Below are 24,556 nucleotides of genomic sequence, written 5' to 3' on the forward strand. Positions count from 1 at the left end.
GAGGAAAATTAAATCTACAGAGTGGAACAGGCTTAGCAGGGGAACATGAAGATTTGAGTAGTTACTAGAATTAGTATTAGTATTGGAATAGTTAATATGTACTTGAATAGTTAATAGTTAATAGTAAAATTAGTATTTTAATAATTGAGAGTCATATTAGTATTTGAAAAATTACTAGAATCCAAGTGTCTTAACTCTAAATCCAGTACTCTTTTCAATATAATTGACTGCTTCTGAGTAGTTTCCATTCTACAAAATATTGCCACATTCAGCTCACTACTGTAACAAAAATTTTTTTCTAGTACTCTATACACAGATGTATTATGGTCTAGGTTCACAGATAAAACTCCGTAAAGAACTCTGGTTTTTATACAACCCCACCCTGACACCTGGTGGACAGCCATTTGTCATATATTCAGAGTTATAAAAGTGCTAGAACTACAACCAAGAATATAGCTTATTCATCATTGAAGAACATTCTTATCTATAGACGTCCCACTTTAAAATATCCATCCATGCAATACATTGTTTGGAGGAAAATAATTTTAGCTTTCTATACTCATGAAGAGCCCTATCACAATTGAAATCATAATAGCTGTCACTTTTAGAAAGAAACTTAATTCTGTTGAGCTTCTAATTTCTTATCTGTAAAGGAGTATAATAACAATTAACTCAGAACTCGGACAAGGATTAGAGGTAAGATATGAATAACCTTTAGCTAGTGACTGACAGAAAGCATGTGGAAACTTCTTGGACTTAGTATTTCAGAGACTTAGGAATCTGGCACAAATTCTGATGTTACAACAATGTAAGCTCACTTTGGTTGTACCTTTGTGAAACCACAGTATGGAGCTAGTTGGTTGAAAAGAAAAGCTGCCTTTGGGTGGATGTTATTGGTACCTACTTTCTTGAACTCAGCTTCGTTTAAGCATATTTAAACACCTGACATATTTTTTGTGTTCTGAGACAAAATTTAGTTATTTTATAAAGTAGTGTTTAATGACCAAATTACCATCTAAGTTTTGAGGATTCCTGTTGGATTTTAAATAAAAAGCTGAGTTTATAGGCTTTAAAGCTCTTAGACGTACAGATTTATTAGACTCTAACTTTATTATCCTATGAGTCTCTTCTCCATACGCTTACCTTTATAAGTCATGTATCAATTGAGCTTCTACTGCATGACTAACTCTCTGCAAAGAAAAGAGTATAAAAGTATAAGATAGACTTCCTTCAGAGATTCTCATTGTATATCCTATAAGTCCACTAAGAGTACAAAAAAGAAGGACAAAATTAGAATAGGGTTGCCCAGTGCAAGGAAAAGATGAGGACTGAGATGGGATCTTGAAAGATGAGCAAAATATTGACCTCTGAGATGGGATCCAGGGAGAAAGAAGTTTGATGGAGTTTCAGTTATAAATTTATACCAATCTTCATTATCAGGAACATCCGTAGAGCCACACATTAAAAATAAATCTTATTAGCTTAAAAATAGTTGCTGATATTATACTCTGATTATTAGCTTAGAACTCTGTGCTGGTCATTCCCTTTAGATTTTAGCTCCTGTCACTGGACCCTCCTTTCAAAATAAGAGGTATCTTTCTTCATGGTCATGGTATTTGGTGTAAGCTGTGTGTACCCTGGAAAGTACTGTACATTGGAGAAACCAAGAGGAATTTACTTCTATAAGAATGGTATTGGAGGCACTGGGAATTCTGCTCTCATCTCTCTCTCTGGTTGGTCCACAAACACAGTGCTAGGGTCTGAAGTATATGCTGAAGATATGGCATTTTCACGGGTTATAATTTTGCCTGGCCTGTATTATCTTTGTGGTCCTGGTTAGCTGAGCTGGTAATGCAGCATTAATGAGGTTAAGTCCTTGGGGTTAATCTCTATATGGACAAGTTAACATCAATTGTCTTAATAATATTATATGTTTACCCTTGTTCAAGGATTAGCAAAAATGAGAGTGATAAACATATTTAGGACATGACTTCTGACTTCACAAATATAGTCCAGTGTGGAGAGATCCATAAAAATTTAACAGTGTAAGAGTTATCAGGAGATTCTGGTCAAGATAGCAGAGTAGGTAGACACTGTGCTTGCCTCCTCTCACAACCACATCAAAATTACAACTAAACTACAGAACAACTATTATTGAAAATAACTTGAAGGCTAGCTGAACAGAAATCCTATAATTAAGGACATACGGAAGATGCTACCTCAAGACTGGCAGGAGGGATAGAGATGCAAAATGGGCTGATCCCACACAACATGTGGTGGTTAAAAATTGAGAGGGGTATCTTGGCTGTGGAGGTACCTTTGGAGATAAAAGGGGTCCCAGTCCCATGCCAGACTCCCCAGACCAGAGTTCTTATGTCTGGCAGAGAAGTCCTTATAAAATCTGGATGTGAAAATCAGTTGAGATTGTGGCTGAGTGAGACAGAGGGCTGTGGAAGTTCCAAGTGTTCCTTTTAAAAAAAACCAGTGCATGGACTTATCCACCGATGAACTTACTCTGAGCTCCAAAACTAGGACAGTAGCTCAAAAGATGCCAAGGACATATGGGGAGAAACTGAATTGTCTGGCTTTAGAGTGAGGGCTGGAGGGGCAGCTTTCTCCCAGACAGAAGTCCTGGCAAAGGCCATTGTTCCTTTATTGAGTCCTCCCCTGACTTACCTTGCAGATGCACGTGGCCATCATATCTGAGTCTCTATCAACCTAGCTAACACTGCTTGCCCTTCCCTGGTGATTCCCCAAGATCCTTGTGGACCCACCCAAGCCACTTCCAGTGGCTTTTCCAGGAAAATGTGTTGCCTTGGCTTATGCTGTGGACTTCCTAAAATCTCTCAAAGGTTCACAAAACCCAATTGAGCAGCATCTTGCCCCGGTGAGTGACATACCTATTGCTGAGCAGGCCCAAGCTTGGCCCTAGTGGCAGCCAGCCTCAGTTCATGGCTTGACCTCTTGAGGCATATCCAAGCCCTGCATGGGTAATGGCCATCTGTGGATTGCTTGATGGCTCATGCCAGGTGACTCTGGGCAGGGTATAGGCTGCAGCTGAACTTGGCCTGTATGGGGCCCCTCCTAAGAGGCCCTTGGGCTAGTACACCTGGTGGTCAGCTTCTATCTGAGCTGGAGTACCACCTGAGGCCACAGCCAAAGATGACACACCAATGGACAGACTAGGAATGAACCAGAGCTATGCTAGAGTGAATGCTGCCCCATAGGGTCAGCCCCTGCACAACAACTCCTTGACTGTAGTCACTGGCTAGTCCTAACAACCAATCAGTCCAAGGGTCAATGCTTCCCACTGATGTGCAAACAGCAAACAAGGCTCAACTACAACAGGAGGGTACACACAATTTATACAAGGAACACAACTGGAGCACTTGGCTTGGGTGACCAAGAAGATTGTGCCACTGGCCCCCCAGGACATCTACTACATAAGGCCACTCTACTAAGACTGGGAGATGTAGTAGCATTACCTCATACATAGAAACAAACACAGGAAGGCAGCCAAAATGGAGAGACAAAGAAACATGTCCTAAATGAAAGAACAGAACAAAGCTCCAGAAAAAGAACTCAACAGAATGGAGACAAGAAATCATCAGATGCAGAGTTCAAAACACTGGTTACAAGAATGCTCGATGACCTTAGGGGAAGAGTAGATGGACTCAGTGTGAAATTAAGCAAAGAAATAGAAAACATAAAAATGGAGATAGAAAACATTTTTAAAAAGTCAGAAATGAAAAATACAATAACCAAAATGAAGAATACTTTAGAAGGAATCAAAAGTAGGTTAGACAAAGCAGATGACTGAATAAGTGACTTAGAGGATAAGGTAGCAGAAAACACCCAATCAGAACAGCAGCAACAACAAAATGAAAAAAAATGAGTATAATTTAAGGGTACTTTGAGACAATATCAAGTGCACCAACATTTGCATCATAGGCATACCAGAAGGAGAAAAGAGAGAGCAAAGAATTGAAAACCTATCTGAACAAATAATGATGGAAAATTTTCCTAATCTGGTGAAGGAAATAAACGTGCAAGAATGGAAAGTGCAGAGTCCCAAACAAGATGATCCCAAAGAGGCCCACACCAAGACACATCACAATTAAAATGCCAAACGTTAAATACAAAAAGATAATCTTAAAGGCAGCAAGAGAAAAGCAATTAGTTACCTACAAGGGAGCTCCCATAAGGCTGTCAGCTGACTTATCTACAGAAACTTTGCAGGAACGAAGGAATTGGCAGGAAATGTTCAAAGTGATGAAAAGCAAGGGCTTACAACCAAGATTACTTTACCCAAAAGTTATCATTTAGAATTGAAAGAGAGATGAAGAGCTTTCCAACAAGAAAAAGCTAAAGGAGTTCATCACCATCAAGCCAGTATTACAGGAAATGTTGCAGAAACTTCTTTAAAAAGAAGAAAAAAAAGTTAAAAAATATGGATAGTAAAATGGAAATAACTACATATCTATCGACAATTACTTTGAATGTAAATGGATTAGGTGCTTCAACCAAATGATAAGGTGGCTGAATGGATAAGAAAACAAGATCCTTACATATGTTGCCTACAAGAGACTCACTTTAGATGCAAAGACACACAGACTGAAAGTAAAGGAATGAAAAAAGTTGTTTCATAGAAATGGAAACAAAAAAACAAAAAAGCTGGGGTAGCAATTCTTATACCAGACAAAATAGACTTTAAAACAAGGGCTATAACAGTAGACAAAGAAAGATCCAATAGTCTCACTTCTTGGTATTTATTCGAAGAAACCCAAAACAGTACTTCGAAGGGACATGTGCATCCATATGTTCATTGCAGCTTTATTTAAAATGGTCAAGATATGGAGGCAATCTGAGTGTCCATCAATGGATCATTGGATAAAGAAGAGGTGATTATTTATATATATATATATATAGCAAGATTTTATTCTTTTTTTATCGGGGTTGAATATATATATATATATATATATATATATATATATATATATATATATATATATATATATATTCAACCGTAAAAAAGAATAAAATCTTGCTATCTGCAACAACACAGATGAACCTAGAGGGTAACTCAGACAGAGAAAGACAAATGTATTTTTATACATCACTTTGGTAGCCATATGTTTTCACTTACATGTGGAATCTAAAGAAGAAAATAAATGAACAAACAAAACAAAAACAAACTCATAGATACAGAGACCACTTTGAGGGTTACCAGATGGGAGTGGGGTTGGAAAGTGGGTGAAAAAAGGGAAAGAATTATGAAGTAGAAATTGGTAGTTACAAAATAGTCATGGGGATGTAAAGTATAGTATAGGGAATATAGTCAATAATATTGTAATAACTATGTATGTGTCTTACGGGCACTAGAATTTTGAGGATGATCATTTCATAAGTTATATCAATGTCTAATCACTATGTCATACACCTGAAACTAATATATATGCCAATTATAATTGAAAAATAAAAATATGTCTATATTAAGAAAAAAATAAAAACATAAAAAGTTATCATAAGGCAGAATATTTGTTCAGTTAAAGATATTTACTAAATGACTATGTACCAGTCATTCTGCTAGGTTCTGGAGATTTAAAGATGGGTAAGACATGGTCTTTCCCTTCAAAATGTTCATAGTTGAGTAAGAAATACAGAGATGTAAATGGAAAAACTTAATCTATGACAGTGAGTATATTGTGAAAACAATTCCTGTGGTGACATGGTAGCCCAGATTTGCATTTTTATACATCGTTTTGGTAGCAGAGTAGAGAATATATTTTAATAGAGCAATCTTCCATTCAAGCAGATCAGTTAATGAGTGTTTTAAATGAGAGAGAGAGAGGGAGGGAAGGAGAGAGAGAGAGAGAGAGAGAGAGAGAGAGAGAGAGAGAGAGAGAGAGAGAGATAGAGAGAGAGAGAATATCAAATGAAAGAGAAGATGGGATCTAGAATTATTTGTGTCTTGTAACTGGATAGATGGCTGTGGATATATAAAAGGTCAGGGAGTATGACGAGTTTTGTTTTTTGTTTTGGACATATTTATTTTGAAGTGCCTGGGAGAAATTCTAATGGAAAATCGCAGCTGGAAGCTTGACATATAGGTTTAATATCTGAGGAGAGGCCATGCCTGGACACAGAGACATGACAGTCATCAAAATATGGCTGGTAATTGAAGCCATGAAAGTGAATACTGTTACTCAGCACCAGGATGGTGAATAAAAAGAGAAGATGCAGACCTTGGGATAACAAACATTTAAAGGATGTGCAGATATAAAAGAAACTATAGAAGAGACTCAGTATGAAAAAATTTATAGTTAAGAGGAGAATCAAGAAAAAGTTGTGGTTAAGAAGTCAAGTAAAAGGGACATTTCAAAAAGATGGAAGTGGTCAGACTGTGTCCATGACAGGAGAGAAGTGCTGCATGATTTAGCAGCCTGATGGTCACTCGTCACCTTTGCTAAAGCAGTTTCAGTGAGGCTGTGAGAGAATGGTAAATGCACGCTACCTTGGAGGTAAAGTAAACATGTAAACAACTATTGTGAATTTATTTAAGACGAGAAGGAAGGTGATAGATAACATAAGATGCGTAGAAAAGATAAGAGTTATTTGGGGGGTTGGAGAGACTTGTTGACAAAGATCTTACTGAGAGTGGAGAAGGTCATGATGATCTAGTAGTAAAAGGGATCAATTAATGAGAAATAAAAGGAATTGAAATGACATGGATGGATCTAGACAGAGAAAGATAAATACCATATGATTTCACTTACATGCAAAATCTAAGAAACAAAAGGAACAAACTATTCAAAAACAGACTCACAAATATAGAGGACAATCTGGTGACAGCCAGAGGGGAGGGGTTTGGGAGCCTGGGAGAAAGGGGTGAAAGGTTAAAGAAATACAAATTAGTGGTTGATAGATGGTCACAGGGATGAGGAGCACGGTATAGGGAATGTAGTTAGCATTTATGTAATGGCTAGGTTTAGAGCCAGAGGAGAGAAAGAACAATCAGAGGGATCATTTGTAAACTATATAAATGTCTAGCTAATGTACTGTATACTTGAAACTAATAAAATAAAATTTAAAAAAAGAAAAAAAGGGGTTGAAGGCACGGGGATTCATCTTGAGCAACAGAAAAGGCAGCAGTGCTGGGAAGTAAGAGAGATGTAACTGTAGATAAGATTGTGTGCATTGGGAAGAGGCAATGGATGAAACTGAGTTGCTTCTCACCCAATCACCTACAATTTCTTTGTGACTTAAGAAGTAAGACCCTTTGCTGAGAAATACGGGGGATTGGAGAATAGGAGAGAGGAAGTTTTAGTAGAGTTGTGAGAGTGCTGAATGGTATCATGGGAATAGGAAAAGATACTAATTAGAGTTGAGTAAAAAGAGGCTGGAGCAAAAATAGTCTTAGACTGGAGATCATAAATTTCTAGTCTTGGCGTTCCAAATAGATCCTGATATTTTTAATTGGATCATTCAGCAGTTTGGACAGTAAAAAAAAGAGAATGAATTGCGAACTTGATCTGGGATTAAGACTGCCAGGCTGGTGCAGCAAAAGAGCGGTGAACAAGGAAATTAAGTGTTTTTGTGTGAGAGTAGTTAAGTTGATCATTTAATCTGGCTGAGTAGAGGAGGAAGTAAGATGAGAAAGAGTGCTAGGTCAGACCAGAGGAAATGGAGAGCCTTAGAAATTTAAGGTCTCTGGGAGTGTACGGTGCAAACTATTACAGTGAAATTTGCAGCAAGGCTTAGTGATTATAATATTAAAGAAATCACTTGAAGAGTCAGAAATTGATGAAGCTTGGCAGAGTATGAATTTCAAAAGCTTAGAAGAGAGTGCTTCCTTGGAATAAGAAAGAGGTGAATTGACTCAGATTGTCAGGAGAGGTGAATGCTGTGAGCTGCTGATATGAAAGGACTTTGATAAAGTGCAAAACTGATATCTTTTAATAACATTCCACATGTTTCATAAATGAAATTTTATTTGACTCCTCAAACAGTTTCTGAAACTGGTCAATTCCATATCTGATTTGAAATTCTAATGTTCCTGCCATACCAAGTACAGAGCTTATTTTTTATTACCTCAACTGTTACAGTAGTAGAGTGACCAGCAATCCTGTTTGCCCTGGGCCATCATGAATTTAGCACTAAAAATTCTATGTCCCAGAAATCTTTCAGACTTGGTCAAACCTGGAATGTTGATCACACTACAAAATCCCAACTAATTTGGACTTCCTGTCTCTGTTTTTCCATCTTTCCAATCCATCTTTCACACTGTTGCCAGAGTGATCTTTCTAAAACACAAATATGACCATATCACATCTATTCCCAGAATCTTTCAATATTCCTTATAAAACCTTCCATGATCTGGTCATGTCTACCTTTTTAGTCTCTTTTTCCTTCTATTACTTTCTCTCTCTTTTACCTTACATTCCACCTTCCCCTCCATTTCACCCTGTTCTCCACCTGGGCTAGAACACCTATTATTACTTTCTATAGGTCATTTATTTTTATACTTTAGGACTTTGAATGATCTTAATTCACCTTGAGAATTCCTTTCCCATTCTTTCTTCTCCTGCACCCTGCCACCCCATAACTACTTATTGAAAATAAATTTATACTTCAACATGTGCTTGAAATTCTCCTTTTCTGTGCAAGAACATTTCTACTTCCACAGAAACTTCTTTGTTGTCTCTTTCATGGCACATTAAATAACTCCATTATGGTTAGTTATTATTATCGCTATCTCTCCTAAATAACTATAAACTTCTTAAGGACAACAATCATGTATTATTCTTCGCTGAAATTTCCCATCCTATTCCACTATCCCCAGCAATTAGAATATTATATACACACATAGAAGAATGTTCATTTGCTGAACAAACTCATAAATTGCTAAATCCCAGATAAATGGTAAGCTTTCTTTCTTTTTATTTATTTATTTATTTTTAAATTTATTTATTTAAATTAGTTTCAAGTATACAGTCCATTGGTTAGACATCTATATAGTTCATATAAACGATCTCACCAGTTGCTCCTTCCCTCCCCTGGCCCTCCACCTAGCCATCATATTAATGCTAACTGCATTCTCTCTGTTGTGCTCCCCATCCCCGTGACCAGCTATCGACTACTAATTTGTACTTCTTTAACCCTTCACCCCATTCTCTTATCCCCCAACCCCTCTCCCCTCTGTCCATCACCAAATTGTCCACTATATTTGTGAGTCTGTTTTTGATTATTCTTTTTTTCCTTAGATTCCGCATATAAGTGAAATCATATGGTATTTATTTTTTTCTGTCTGACTTATTTCACTCAGCATAAGAACCTCTAGGTCCATCCGTGTTGTTGCAAATGGTAGGATTTCTTTTTTTTTTAATGGCTGAGTAATATTCCATTGTATATATGAAACATAATTTTTTTATCCAATTGTCTGGTGACGGACACTTAGTTTGCTTCCATATCTTGGCTATTATAAATTGTGCTGCCATAAATATTGGAGTGCATAGATCTTTATGAATTATTGTTTTGGTTTTCTTTGGATAAATACCCAGAAGTACAATTGCTGGGTCAAAAAGTATATCCATTTTTATTTTTTTTTTGAGAAACTTCCAGACTGTTTTCCATAGCAGCTGTACCAATTTGCAATCCCACCAACAATATATGAGGGTTTCCTTTTCTCCTCATCCTCGCCAACACTTGTTGTTTTTTGATTTATTGATGTTAGCCATTCTGATAGGTGTGAGGTGATATCTTGTGTGATTTTAATTTGCATTTCTCTGAAGGTTAGCGACCTTGAGCATCTTTTCATATGTCTATTAGCCATCCATATTTCCTCTTTGGAGAAGTATCTATTCTGCCCATTTTTTAATTGGATTTTTTTTTATCGTCATTGTTGTTGTTGAGTTGTATATGTTCCTTATATATTTTGGATATTAACCCTTTATCAGATGTATCATTAATGAATATCTTCTCCCAAATAGTCAGTTGTCTTTTTGTTTTGTTGATGGTTTCCTTTCCTGTACAACAACTTTTTAGTTTGATGTAGTCCCATTTGTTTATTTTTTCTTAATGTATGCTTTCTTAAAGAGATGGGACTTGACCGCAGTTTTGAAGAGTTACTAGGATATAAATACAATAGTGTAGAATTCAGACATAGTAAACTTTATCTTTTCCCCATCCACTATATCTATTTTTCTTTCCGACCCTGTACCTACAGGAACCAGTAAGAGAATGCAGATGGCTTGACACATGTGCCATATTCTCTGATTTGAGGTGCTCTATCTCTAAGAATTTAATAGAAGTAGCCCGACATGTTATAAATATCATTGAGTAAAAGGCCTATAAACCTCACTTTTGGTCTTAGTTCCATCATATTCTAATCCTGTGACTGAACAGGGTACTGAATTATTCTTGAATACATCTTTTGTCAGCTAAACACTATAGTAAGAGTATTAGTGGTATTTATCCCACTTACCTCACAGGGATGATGCTGTGCTAACATGATTATTTCTTATCATCTATGCCATTTACCTTAGTTCTAGTCATGTAATAATTGTGATATTGAAGATTTTAAAATGATTTTCCCCACCGGACCAGAAGCTTCACAGAGACAAAGATTATGGCGGGTGATTCTGTATTCTCCACAGAACTTAGCACAGAGTTCATAAGATGGTGCTTATCAAATATATGTTGATTGACTGATGGCCTTTAAGGCAGCCAGAGTCCTCAAAAAGCCATAGAAAAAAGTAAACAGACAGACTTATTTTCCCTTTATGCTTACTTTCTATCTGTGGAGAGTTTTGGGGACTACAAATGCAGTCTCCTAACTCTCATTCCAGGTCTGATGCATAGATGAGTAGGAAGTCATTTGCTGATGAGATGAGGAAGGTGTTCCTTTCACAGAATAACAACCAGCAACATTTGGAAACAGATTAAAAGAACTACCCTCTTCTGGAGTTTCAGATAATAGTTTCGATGGTACTCTGAGATCTTGGGCTGTTGTTGGTTTCTACCCATAGAATATGACTGACTACCTGTGATTTCTAAATTGATTATTTTACACTTTTTTCAGGTTTCTACAGGCATGACTTTTATGAGTTGAAAAAAATAGGTTTAGGGAATATTGATGATAATAGCCTGATTAGAAGATAAATTTTAAGAAAATAGCAGGCAGCAGAAATGCATTAGTCGACATATCGAGGTTTGCATTTTTTCATAAAGCTTCCGAATAAGGACTTTAAACTATTGTGTATTCAATTCAATCCAATTATACTACTTTTCTTTGAGTGCTTACTAAATAGCAGCCTATGTCTTGGCTATATGGTGATGAACAGAACAGATTTTGTTATGGCACTAATGGAGCTAACAGCATAGTTGGTGAAATAGTAAATAAGCACGTAAACAAATCTCTAAATTACAAATATTGATACTATGAAGAGAAAGAAAAGAGAATATGAGAGTATATAGTGATATGTAAGACTACCTAGATAGCACTGGCAGTGACAATCTCTCTGACCTTCAAACTGACATTAAATCGAATCACACAAGTAAAGATCCAAAGGAAGAGGATTCATGATAGTGGGAACAACATGTGCAGAGCACTTAGTAAATAAAAAAGCTTTGCTTATTCTAAAAAGTGAAAGCTTCTCAGTGTATTTAAAACATACAAGATGATAAAGAGAATGGCATGAACTGATACCAGGGCAGAAGAGCCATATTAGTTGTGACCTTTAGGCCACAGTGAGAAATTTGGCCTTACTGCAATAGAAAACCAGCAAAGGATTTTAGATGAGAGAATGAAAAAAAATTTCAAAGAAATATCACTTGGGCCGCAGTATGAAAAGAGTAAGAAGTGGTCAAGAAATTACATAGTCCCCACCATCAAGGAGTACAAAATCTAATTAAAGAGAAAGATATGTTAATAGAGTTTCAATAAGTGTGGGAAGTGCCATGACAAAGATAAGGGAGTATTTAAACAAGCATGGGTTCCAAATTTAATATACCATCTTTACACTACTCAAGTTTTGTGACCTTAGCACAACTTATTTAACTTCTCTTGGTCTCAGTTTCCTTATATGTAATATGGAAATAATTATAGGACTTCTATGAGGATTAATGAGATAATGTGAAGAGTACATAACCTGTAAATAAATGGTAGCCCTCAATAAATGGTACCCATAATTAATGTTAATGTTAGACACAGTATGAGAAATGGACAGCAAGGGGCAAGACAGGTGTAGGGAGTCCAGTAAGGTATCTGTTACAATAGTCAACAAGAATGATGACAGTGACCTGCATTAGAATGGCAACAGTGGGAGCATAAATGGATTGGAGAGGGATTTGAGAGCTTTTTAGGAGAGAGAATCACTTTGTTTCTGATTGGATATGGGTAAAATGTAGTGATAGGAGTTGAATAAATTTCCAGTTTTCAGCTCGAGTCTCTGGAAAGAGAGTCATGGCACTCACTGAGGAGGAGAACTCAGACTTAAGAGTGAGTCATTAATCTCACACCTCATACTGAGACAGGAACCAAACAAATAAAAAACATCTAGATTGAAGAGGAGAAAGATTCACAAAAATAGTCAAGAGTAGAGCCAGAACCAAAGAGAGAGACAGAGACAGAGTCAGTGGTAGAGACAGGGAGAAGGAACCTACTGCAACTTTAGCCCTTCCATTCAGCATTTTCTGGTTCGTGGCTTCGTAGGTTATTCTCCTTTCTTAAATTTCAGAAATGTCATAGATTGTCCACACCAAGCTAAATGTTCCCTTTCTGAGAGAGTTTATATTTCTTTCCTACCCAAAACAAATTCCCCCAGCCTCTCTTTACCATGGAGATTTTACATTTAATTGTCACCAAACAGATTTGGGTAAAAATCCTCTACCTCCCCTTCAGTCTGAAGAAGAGAAAGGATTTTGGAAAGCAGGCCATTCAAATCTTTAAACTCACAGTAAGGTGTGAATTGCAATGGCATTAAGAACTCAGAGAAAGGAGAAGCGTAAACTTGATCTCTAACTTGCTGTTCTGGCCTAATAAATCTCTGTTATTTAACACAAAAGTGTGAACAGAACATGCTCCTTTAGTTAGTGAAACTTATTAGAACACTGAAGCAGAATCAAATCCCCGAGTCTGAAAATTGCAAAAGTGGAAGTGTGATTTGTGTGTGTGTGAGCTGTTCTTAGTTCTTGAAATTGAAATGCACTTGATTAATCTTCACTTGCTCTCTCACAGCTTTTGTTTAAATAATAGGTTATAGAAACAGTGCTGATATTAAAGTCAAAGTGGATCATGATAAGCAAAATGACAGACAGAAAAAGTTGAGGACCATTTGATTCTACTCATATGTGGGATATAAACTAAAGTCGACAAACAAAAAAGACAAACAAACAAATAAAAACTAATGGATACAGACAACAATTTAGTGGTTACCAGAGGGAAAAGGGGGAGCGGGGAGGTAGATGAAGATAAAGGGGGTCAAGTATACAGTGACAGAAGGAGATTTGACTTTGGCTGGTGAACACAATAAAATACAAGGAAGATGTATTATAGAACTGCACACTTGAAACCTACATAGTTTTATTAACCAATGTTGCCCATGGTTACCAGAGGGAAGAGGGGAAGGGGGAGGTAGATGGGTAAAAGGGGTTAAATATTTGGTGATGGAAGGAAATCTAACTTTGGGTGGTGAACATAAATGCAATATATATATATATATATATATATATATATATATATATATATATATAAATGTATTGTTGAATTATACATTTGAAAATTATTTGATTTTATTAACCAATGTTACCTCAATGATTTTTAATAAAAAAATTTAAAAAATTTTGTTATTGCTAAAAAAAATGTCAAAGTGGGTAGTGAGGAGGGATTAATGACATGTGTGGGGGCAAGTGCTTAGTTATATCCTGATGACCTAACTAGAGTAATCCAAATGTTATAAGATAGTAAGATTCTACTGTGCTGTTAGAAAGGTTCTGCCATAATGTGCCCTCTAGATGTCACAATGGACTCCATTCTACTGAGTAGTCCATGGAAAGACAAATGGTGTAGTAGAAATAGCATAGATTTTGGAACAAGTCAGACATAATAGTATATCTCATTGTTACCATTTTTTAGCTTTGTAACCTCAGGTAATTACTGAATCTCTCCAAACTCTAGTTTCCTCATCTGCACTGTGAACATAATAATAGTATCTACCTCTTAGGATGGTTGTGAGAATTAAATTAGATATTGCATGTAAAAAATTCCATTGCAGATTCCTGGAATACATCATTGATAGTCATACCATGATAATTACTTCTTGTCTTTTCACCTGTGAGGACCCCTCCACTCTCTGTTCTAAATTATAGATATATAAGCGAGATGACCGCATGACTTTTTAGAACATATCACAGATAAGACAAGTAAGGAGAACAAATTATAAGGAGAGGGAAAGTGAAAGCACTCTTTAGAGTAATAGTAGCTCATAATGTTGACTCTCTTTTATCTGTGAATTAATTGGGGTTCTGTTTTTTCTTTTTTATCACATTTCTATTTCCTAGAGCAGCACTTAAAAAATACAGAAAGTCATTTTGCTGCTTATAAGGAGACTATAAGGAGAATATAAAAGTAGACCACTTTTTTTGTTTTTATAAACACAAAACAAAACAAAATAAAAATAATAACAGCAAAATGTTTTGTTTTTATAAACACAAAACAAAACAAAATAAAAATAATAAAAACCCTTTCTCTGCCTCAAGAACAACCTCATTGCTTTATTTTTTCTACTTCTAGCTCTAAATGCAATAAACATTTATGCAATATGGACTGAAGCTATGCTTGTAAAATATGTCTTTAGGAGTACAACAAATAATGAAGAGAAGGGTGTATATAAAGGTTAGGCATCTCGTTCTTCTATTTGAAGTCCCAGATCTCTGTTTAGTGGTTTTATAGTCTTAATGAATTCTTCTCTGGGCCTTACTTCTTCTACCTATATTATATGGAGGCCGAATTAAATGATTTTCAAAACTCCTCTCTAGTCTAAAATCTCACAATGGAGTTAAAGTAAAATAATGAGATTTTCAATTTTCTACCATTCCTATTTGCAGCAGACTGCATAAATCCACAATGAGATCTATATACAATACATAATAAAAACTACACTAAAGCATAAAATAAAATTAAGGAAGTCCAAACTATTTTTTTTCTCTTTATGATGACTCCTTTAATGGAAAAAATGGTATTGTCTTAATTATTCTCAAAAAAATAATTTTGGTGGTCTGTTTTGCTGGTGCCCTCCCTCATCAATGTTCACTGTGACTGTTGGATAATCTGTCATGTTCATGATGTCACACCAGTACAGAATTGTCCTTAGACAGAAAATTAGTGTCTTCCTTCCCAGACCATATAAGTTAATATATTACTGAAGATTTTCATGTAAATTTAGAATACAACCTAAGCCAAGAGAGAGAGACAAAGTGCATTAGAACCACCAGCTATTGTGATAGAATATTAAGGAGGTAACATTCCCAAGTCCTGAAAATCATCCAGGATACTGGCAATGCAGACTAAAGGAGACAGGACCATTTTGTAAGTGCTGGGGTGCCAAGGTAGGCAGTCGGGACCCAATGTGCAAAGTGGCAGACAAAGGAGAGACAAAGGGACATAATAGGTGAAGTTGATTTCTATCATTGCAATTGGGAATGAGTGATCACTTTAACCAAGGATTGAGGCAAGAAAAATTTAGACACAAAAGAAACAAACTCAAATGCGACACTTTTTTTTTTTTTTGCCGTGGTGAGAACAATAGACTAAATGTTTCAGGACATCTTTGCCTGCAAGAGACAACTTAAGACTATCCGGGAGGACAGTGTGGAGACAATTTCATGGTCCTCTAATTGAATTATTGGGTGACTCTAGATCGATAGTAGATTTTCTTTGAGTGTTTGCTTCTCTATTTGTAAACAGGTCCCTTCTAATAGTAATATGTTCTATGTCTTTGTAAGTATGTAAAGAAATCTAGGTGTTGGCTAAAGAACTGGTTAATCATTATATATTTTTTTTTCTTTACTTTGAACAGAGATCATAACTCCACGACTTACTTTGATGAATATACTGAAATACTCAAGATGGGTAGCAACAATACTAGCAATGCTGAGACTTTCTGCGGTACTAATGTGACATTTCAGTACTCCCTCTATGCAACCACCTACATCCTCATATTCATTCCTGGTCTTCTGGCTAATAGTGTAGCCTTGTGGGTTCTATGCCGTTTTATCAGCAAGAAAAATAAAGCCATTATTTTCATGATCAACCTCTCTGTGGCTGACCTTGCCCACGTGCTGTCCTTGCCCCTCCGGATTTACTATTATATCAACCATGACTGGCCTTTCCAGAGGGCTCTTTGTCTGCTGTGCTTCTACCTGAAATATCTCAACATGTATGCCAGCATTTGCTTCCTGACGTGCATCAGCCTTCAGAGGTGCTTCTTTCTCATCAAGCCCTTCAGGGCCAGAAACTGGAAGCGTAGGTATGATGTGAGCATCAGTGCTGCCATCTGGGTCATCGTGGGAGCTGCCTGTTTGCCGTTTCCCATCCTGAGAAGCACGGGCTTAGCCAACACTAAGTTATGCTTTGCTGATCTTGGTTACAAGGAAATGAATGCAGTGGCTTTAGTTGGGACGATTACAGTTGCTGAGCTGGCAGGTTTTGTGGTTCCAGTAGTCATTATTGCATGGTGTACCTGGAAAACTACCATATCTTTGAGACAGCCATCAATGGCTTTCCAAGGAATCAGTGAGAGACAGAAAGCACTTCGAATGGTTTTCATGTGTGCTGCAGTCTTCTTCATATGCTTTACTCCCTATCATATTAACTTTATTTTTTACACCATGGTAAAGGAAACCATCATTAGCAGTTGTTCCATTGTCAAAAGCACACTGTATTTTCATCCTTTTAGTCTATGCCTTGCAAGTCTCTGCTGCCTTTTGGATCCAATTCTCTATTACTTCATGGCCTCAGAGTTTCGTGACCAACTATCACGCCATGACAGCTCTGTGACCCGTTCCCGCCTCATGAGCAGGGAGAGTGGTTCATCAATGATTGGCTAAAAATAAAATAACTTTTCAATTACAACTTTGTTTAACTGTTTCCTGTCTGCTCCCCCGCCCCACCCCACTTGAAGCCAAAGACCAGCAAGACAATTTCTTTAATTGAATTTTGGGAACAATAGGAATAAATGTCCTCTTGTTTAATAATTGTGGTCATAGGGGTGTGATAGTGGAGACAGAGTGTGAAAAATGTGGGAGAGAAAGGGAAGATGGGATTTTCCTGTTTCCTCTTTGAAATTCAAGGCACTTTCTTATTTAAGAGACCTAGATCAAGTGTTTTCGGGTGTTTTCAACCAAATGGAAATTGAATATTTTATCTTAAACAGTTCTTCAGTAAATATGATATTGTTAATAAGACACAATAAATAAATTTTTTCCAGATGTAAAAGTAAATTTTATTTATGTGAAGACATTTGTTTGTGAATAAGAGTAAAAATTCTCCAGTCTTTCTAAGAGATAAATGAACAGGACAGGGGGAATAAAGATTCAGGCAATCCATGCAAAAAATGTAGGACCACAAACCTATTACTGATTAGATGTGGGAATTTGTTCATTCACTGAAAATATATTGTCTGCCTATTGCATTTTGGGTTGCCACTTTCTTAAGTACTTTCACACATAGCATCTTGTTTGGCCCTTCTAATAAACTTGTAGAAACTTCCAATATAAAAATAAATAAATAAATGGAACCTCAGAAGGGTGAAACAACTTGCCTGGGGATAAACAGTAGTGGTTAAAATTTATCCTGTATACACCACATAAGTTTAAGTTATTCCCTCTATTTATGTAGTTGCTTTTACTAGGTCGATGCTAAACTTGACTTGAATGGTGAAGACATAGACTAAAGCTAAGCTACATGAGACCAAGGCCATTTTTACACAATTTACCTGAGATTATCTGAAAAGTCTGTGGGTTGTAGGGGTGAATGTCAGGCTTTAGGCTGCATGGTATCAATGATAAATAAATAAATTGCTTTAACACTGTCCTGATCTACAGAGTCCTGATGATCAGGGATAGAAGAGACCCAAGTGGTTCATTATTTCCCCCAAATACATTTTAAGGCTTAATGTAGGCCATACAAATCCCATAAATAGATTAAAGAAAGAAAGCCATAAAGCTGAGAGACGAGCATTCTGTGAAATTTAAATTATTTTGAGCTTGCCTAACTTATTTCTTAAACAATACTATACTTCTCTCTGAGCAAATGTGTGTTTATTAAGAAGCCTCTCTGTGAACAGAGCTCACAGAATTGCATTAGAAACAACAAAAAAATATCACATTGTGAATGAATGAGAGAAAACTTATCTTCATTTTTCTGGAGGTTATAGTTATTGCTTCAGAGTCGTTATGAAAGATTTAAATATAAGCGATCCTCATCTTCTCAGGTTGGCATTTATAAAGCTCAATCCATCATTCTAATCAGTTATGTCTGCAATGTAAATAGCACAGACATGGTGTGCAGAGAGGAAGAAAGAATTGGTAATCCTCAAAATATCCATTGGAACAGACTGACTATGGAGAAGGATGAAGGGATAACTGAAAAGGAGGAATTAAAAAAAGAAAACAAGATTTCCGAGAAGGGGTGAAGTACTATAATTATAAAGTAATGAAATATTTTGTGCTTTATTAACAGGATTCCGAAGGCACTACCTAAATAGGGTTTCTAGATATGCTTGGAGATAACGACAACATTATCAGAATAACCATATAAACAGCCTCACTCTAAGGAGTGATTTTGAAAGAAACACATTTGAAACTATACATCATGCTATGCTTGTGGGAAAAGAAATTTCAATTCTAAATAGTCACACTTTATATTCCTTTTTTTCAAGTTGTTGACAAGAGGTAGTGCTTCAAGCACAGGATTTGTGGATTAGTGGGCAAATTAAATTATGTGCCTTTCATTTGGCCACCACTAAAGTGGAATCTTTGAGCTTTTTCTGACATGTGAGTCCCTGTTTCAGTGAGAGTGGAAAAGATAACATGAAAGCAAGCAATAGATGATTCTTGAATTTTAAAGGCTGGGATGCCTTATATAATGTCAGTGGGAAAAGTGAAAATACTTGATATTATGAGATAACAGCTCAAGAAATCAGTGAAATAGATTGAAGGTATTATAACAAACAACAATTTGAATAGTTATCCCTATGCTTATCACAGAGGCATGATGTAAGACAAAGAGAGCAGCAAAACATTTATCCTTGAATCAGCTTTTCAAAAAGTCACCAAAAAACTCGACATTGTTCCTAAATCTCTGCAAGACACTGGTCAAAATCCACTCAGAAATTATTCAGAATCTCATAATCTTGATGAAAGACTCTTTAACCTTCTGATAGTTTTGGTAAAAAAAAATGGAAAAAGAAAAGAAAAGAAAAAAAGGAATTTTGAGGAATATAATAACTTTGTACACCGACTTACATGAGCTTAAATGCAGTTTATGCATGATTGGTTGATCTGTTCACTTTTAGAAAGCTTTAAATACTAGCACATAAACTGTGTTGATATAAAAGTTATCATAGATTAGATAAATTATACTTATGGAATATGTGGTCATTTCTATTAAAATATTAAGCATTATGCTTCTATGTGAAAATTTAACACCCCTATTATAAAATTGCTAATATAAGAAAATCAGTTTCTCTTTACATTCATCTGCATATTTTCCAGGAATATAACCCAAAATAAATGGAAGTTTACTGCTTATAATAGAAATTTTAAATCACATTCTTTTTTTAAGTAGTAAGTAGTTTAGGTGTCATAGTAATTCTTTAGAATTTATACTGTGCCTTTAAGTACATTACAAATGTAATATGTAATTACAAATAAAAGTACACTATTATTCGTTAAGACTCTGAGAAATTTAGGTGCTACCTCACCCTAAACTCCATCCCCTGTTAGGCAGCCCACAATCAGGAGTGAACTCGAACCCCAGAGCTTTAATTTGAGAAGTGAAGAGTTTGTACTCCACGTTCGGCATCCCAACATTTAAGACTGACAGTTGAGATGAGCCCCTCAAACATCTGGCTTTGAAGAACAACAGAGCTCATATCCACAAGACCTGCTGGGCTGTGACAAACTGAGAAATAACTCTTAAAGGGCTCATGACATGCTTTTTCATCTGCCCCAGGACGCAGTACAGAAGCAGCCCTTTGAAAAACACCTAGACTTTACATGAAAAAGACTCATTTACTGTATAGAGGATCAGCTAGAAAGAAGAAACCAGAAAGGCTGGGTCTCTGATGATGCTGAGAGTGGAGGGGCTGCTGCTGCTTCTCTTCTTTTTCTTCCTTCACTCCCTGTGTTTTATGATCTTTATTTGAGACCAGGCATTGGCTCATTCCTCAGGCCTTTTCTGTCCTCCCTTCCTCTGTGTTCTTTGCTTCTGGGGCACATGCAACTTGCAATTTTTTCTTCTCCTCTTCCATGTTTCATTGATCAAAGAGAAGAGTTTACATTTTGAGGCTCCTTTCTGGAGGAGAGTCATCAGTTTTTCTCTGTCTCCTGTCTACTGACTTAGATTAAATACCAGTGGGACTCCTACCAAATGCAGGCACCAAGGTCCCTAGGATAGATTCATGTAAGGTCATCACTGCTCTGGAGATATAGCTCCAAGTACAATTCTCAGGAGATGCCTGTCTTTATGATAAGCTCAAGCCAATGAAATTTCTTTATAATAAGTTCCCTAGGACTACAACAAAAAAAGAGAATCATTTGTTAATTTTAAAGCATTGGTCTGAGGGCAGAGGCCTGCTTGGATACGCTCCAGGAACAGATGCTGGTAGGCACAATTTTCCTGCTCTCCCCCTACCCTGCTAAAGCTGTAGGCAGCATCTGTTTTTACCATTTTTATGCTCCAGTTGTTGAAAACCATCTATTGTACTCTCCCTCTGACTTGCTGAAGCTGGTAGCCACCATCTTATCCCTTTTTTTCTTTCTTTTTTCTCTTCTTTATTATTTATTTTTAATATTTTTTTTCATTTTTTTTCTTTATCTTCGGAAGTGGAGCTTCTACACACATCTGGTGCCCCTATTTTTATACCTGGTGATCTAATTTTTGAGGTTGCTACCCATGGAATGCCCCTTAATTGTCTTGCTCTGGCAGCCAGAGGAGCTTCCAATACTGAGTCCCATGGGATTATAACAATTAGAGAAACAGTTTTTGGCAGACTACCACTCTCAGGGCACTGTACAGAGAGCAAACTGAAACACACCCTCATCTTTCTGAGAAAGAGAACCATTTGCTTGTCCAGGATCTTTGGCTTATGGTGTGGCACACTATAGGGGTTTGTGGAGGTGCTTTCATGGAACGGAAGCCTGTGAATGCAATCTTTGCATTCTCCCTCTGCCTTACTCCAGCTCACTGGGATCTTCCAGAAAGTAGCCTATACCCTCTGGGTTCCTGATTTTTGCAGCAGCTGCCAGAGGACACCTCTTTATTACCTGGCTCTGTTGGCTAGTAGGGCTTACACTTGTGGGTCTCTTAGGATGGTAATCAGTAGAAAGAGTTGTTAAATAGCTACCACACCCAGGTTTCAACAAAAGGTTACAAACCCAGGAGTTCAGTCTTTCTGTGAAAGAGGCCTAATTTGCTAGTCATCATTGCTGCAGCCTGAGCAGGTGACTTCTAATTAAACACCAAACTAAGGGCTGACTGTTAACTTTTCCGGAGGCTTCAGAGAGTGGGAACTATTTTAATCTTTTCCTTCTGGCACATGCTAGAACACCAGCATCCCTCAGAGCAGAGCCCTGGTATGTGACTGGTGCTCTAGTTTTTATGTCTGGTGCCTTGATTTTATGTAGCTTCCACCTAGGGGATACCCCTTGGTCTCCTGGCTCTGGTAGCCAGAGTAGTTTGTGTTCCTGGGTTCCGTGAAACTGTAACAATTGTAGAAACAGTTCTTGGAATGCTACCACCCCCAGGGCACTGTACAGACAATAGACTGAAATATACACCAAGACTTTCTGTGAAAGTGGCCTACTTACTTATCCTGGAGTTTCAGCTCTAAGGACAAGCTGAGGTTTGGCATATATCTAGGGGCTATAGCGGTGTTCTCAGGGAATATAGGCTGTGGAATGCCATCTTTGTGCTCTTCCTCTGCCTTGTTACAGCTCACCGAGATGATCTAGAAAGGAGTTTATACATTTATCTAGAGCCCCAAATTTTGCAACTGCCACATAGGATATATCACCAGAAACACCTGGCTCTGGTGGCCAGTGGAGTTTATGCTTGTAGTCTCCCAGGGCTATATATATTGGCATTCTTTAAAAATTGCTACCTGACACTTTGGCTTCCAATCAGCTTGAATCTAGATTCTGACTGAGATCCTCCCCTTTGGGACACAGGTCTTGGCACAAACTCAACTACTGGAAGTTATTAATAATAAAATAGCTGCTTAAACAATCACAAAATCTTGAGAGACAACCCAGAGCTAGCACAGATTTAAACAATAAGTTTCATCTCCAACACAAGGTCAAGCCTTCAAAACTGGGAGAGTTGGCTATTTCATTTAATGCCTAGAAACAATCACAGAAAGGCAAGCAAAATTAAGAAACAAAGATATGTTCCAAACAAAAGAACAAAATAAAACCTTAGGAAAAAACTTTAATAAAATGGAGATAAGTAATGTACCTGATATGAAGTTCAGAGTAATAGTCATAAAGACGATCATTGAATTCAGAAGAATGGATGAATACAGAAAAACTTCAACAAAGAGATAGAAAATATAAGAAAGGATCAAACAGAAGTTACAGAGCTAAAGAACACTATAAATGAAGTGAAAAAAAATACAATAAAGGAATTTGACAGCAGACTAGATGCAGCAGAAAAGAGGATCAGTAAACGTGAAGACAAGACAGAGGAACTATCACACAATAAGAGCAGAAAAAGAAAAAGAATGAAAATAAATGAAGGTCGTTTATGGAATTTATAAGACAAAATCCAGCATACTAACATTCACATTATAGAAATCTCAGGGGTGGAAAAGGAAGAGAAAGGGGCAAAAAAGGTATTTGAAGAAACAATGGCTGAAAACATCCTTAACCTGAGGGGGAGAAAAAAAATACAGATATATAGATTCAGGAAGTCCAAGGAGTTCTAAAGAAGATGAATCCAAAGAGCCAGTCAAGGTGGCGGCTTGGTAAAATCAAGGTTCACCTTCTTCCATGATCACATCAAAATTACAACCAAATTATAAAACAAACCACTTGGAGAACCACCTGAAGTCTAACTGATTATAACACATACTTCTGAAGTTATAAAGAAAAAGCCACATTAAGCATGGAATGAGGGATGGAGAAATGAAGCAGGCTGGTCCTGCACCTACACATGGCAGTTGAGCAGCAGAAGTGAGAATGCAGCTGCAGACACCTCTGAAAAAATAAGGGGCCTTAGCCTTACACAGGTTTCCCCAGCCCAGGGTTCCAGTCCAGAGAAGAGAAGTTCCCACAAAATATGACTGTAAAAATCAGTGGGGATTCTGGACATGTGGGTGAGATAGAAAGGACCTGAAAACTCAGATGTCTTATTAAAGGGCCTGCATACAGACCAACTTGCTCGCAGACACTCACCCTGGGCTCCAGCAGAGGGTCAGCAGCTCAAGAGGCACAAGGGACATATGGGAAAAGACTGAGCTGGGTGGCGCTGGGTCAAGGGCTGGAGGGACAATCACCATTGCTCTTTGTTGGGTCCCCCTCTGGTGCAGTTTACAGTTGGATGACATTTTGTCTGTGTTGATTCCTCCCCCTTTGGAGCCAGTTCTGAAGCTGTGCTGGCCTGGTGAGATCAGCCTGCCCCACCCAATGTCTCCCTGAGACTCCGCTTCACTCAGCCTACAAATTACCCAGACAGCCAGCTCCACCCTGCTCCTTCCCTGGACCAAATATTTATTGGCAGGCAGGAACCCTCAGCACATGTGGTAATGTGAGAAAGCCATGGAAATCTTGAGAAAGAAGAATAAAGTTGGAGGTATCACTCTACCTGATATCAAACTGTATTACAAGGCTATAGTAATCAAAACAGAATAGTACTGGCATAAAAATGGATACATAAATCAGTAAAAAAGAATAGAGAGTCCAGAATTAAATCCATTCCTATATGGTCATTTGATCTATGACAAAGGAAGCAAGAACATACAATGAGGTAACGATGGTCTCTTCAGCAAATGGTGCTGGGAAAAGTGGACAGATAAATGCAAGAAAAAAAGTGAAACTAGACCACCTTCTTATACCATGTACAAGAATAAACTCAAAATAAATTAAAGACTTAAATGTAAGATCAAAACCATAAAACTTCTAGAAGAAAACATAGACAGTAAACTCTCTGGTACTGCTATTAGTAATTTTTTTTTTCCTGACATATCTCTTTGGACAAGGGAAACAAAAGAAAAAATAAACAAATGGGACTACATCAAACTAAAAAGCTTTTGCAGAGCAAAGGAAACCATCAATAAAA

At 37.1% G+C, this 24,556-nt stretch overlaps 1 protein-coding gene across 2 annotated transcripts in view; it reads left to right on the top strand.

Annotated features, from left to right (window-relative positions):
• Positions 1 to 17,131, top strand: part of LOC120591765 (putative P2Y purinoceptor 10) — a 20,902-nt gene extending 3,771 nt beyond the window's left edge. For both annotated transcript variants that reach the window (XM_039849463.1, XM_039849468.1), the window contains exon 2: positions 16,077 to 17,131. In XM_039849463.1, the coding sequence (XP_039705397.1) occupies positions 16,126 to 17,106 (981 nt within the window). In that variant the 5' untranslated portion in view covers positions 16,077 to 16,125 and the 3' untranslated portion in view covers positions 17,107 to 17,131. The remainder of the gene's footprint in view (positions 1 to 16,076) is intronic.
• The last annotated feature ends 7,425 nt before the right edge of the window (positions 17,132 to 24,556 follow it).

This window comes from Pteropus medius, unplaced genomic scaffold, assembly GCF_902729225.1.
Source record: "Pteropus medius unplaced genomic scaffold, Ma_sr-lr_union100, whole genome shotgun sequence".
Classification (NCBI taxonomy): Eukaryota; Metazoa; Chordata; class Mammalia; order Chiroptera; family Pteropodidae; genus Pteropus; species Pteropus medius.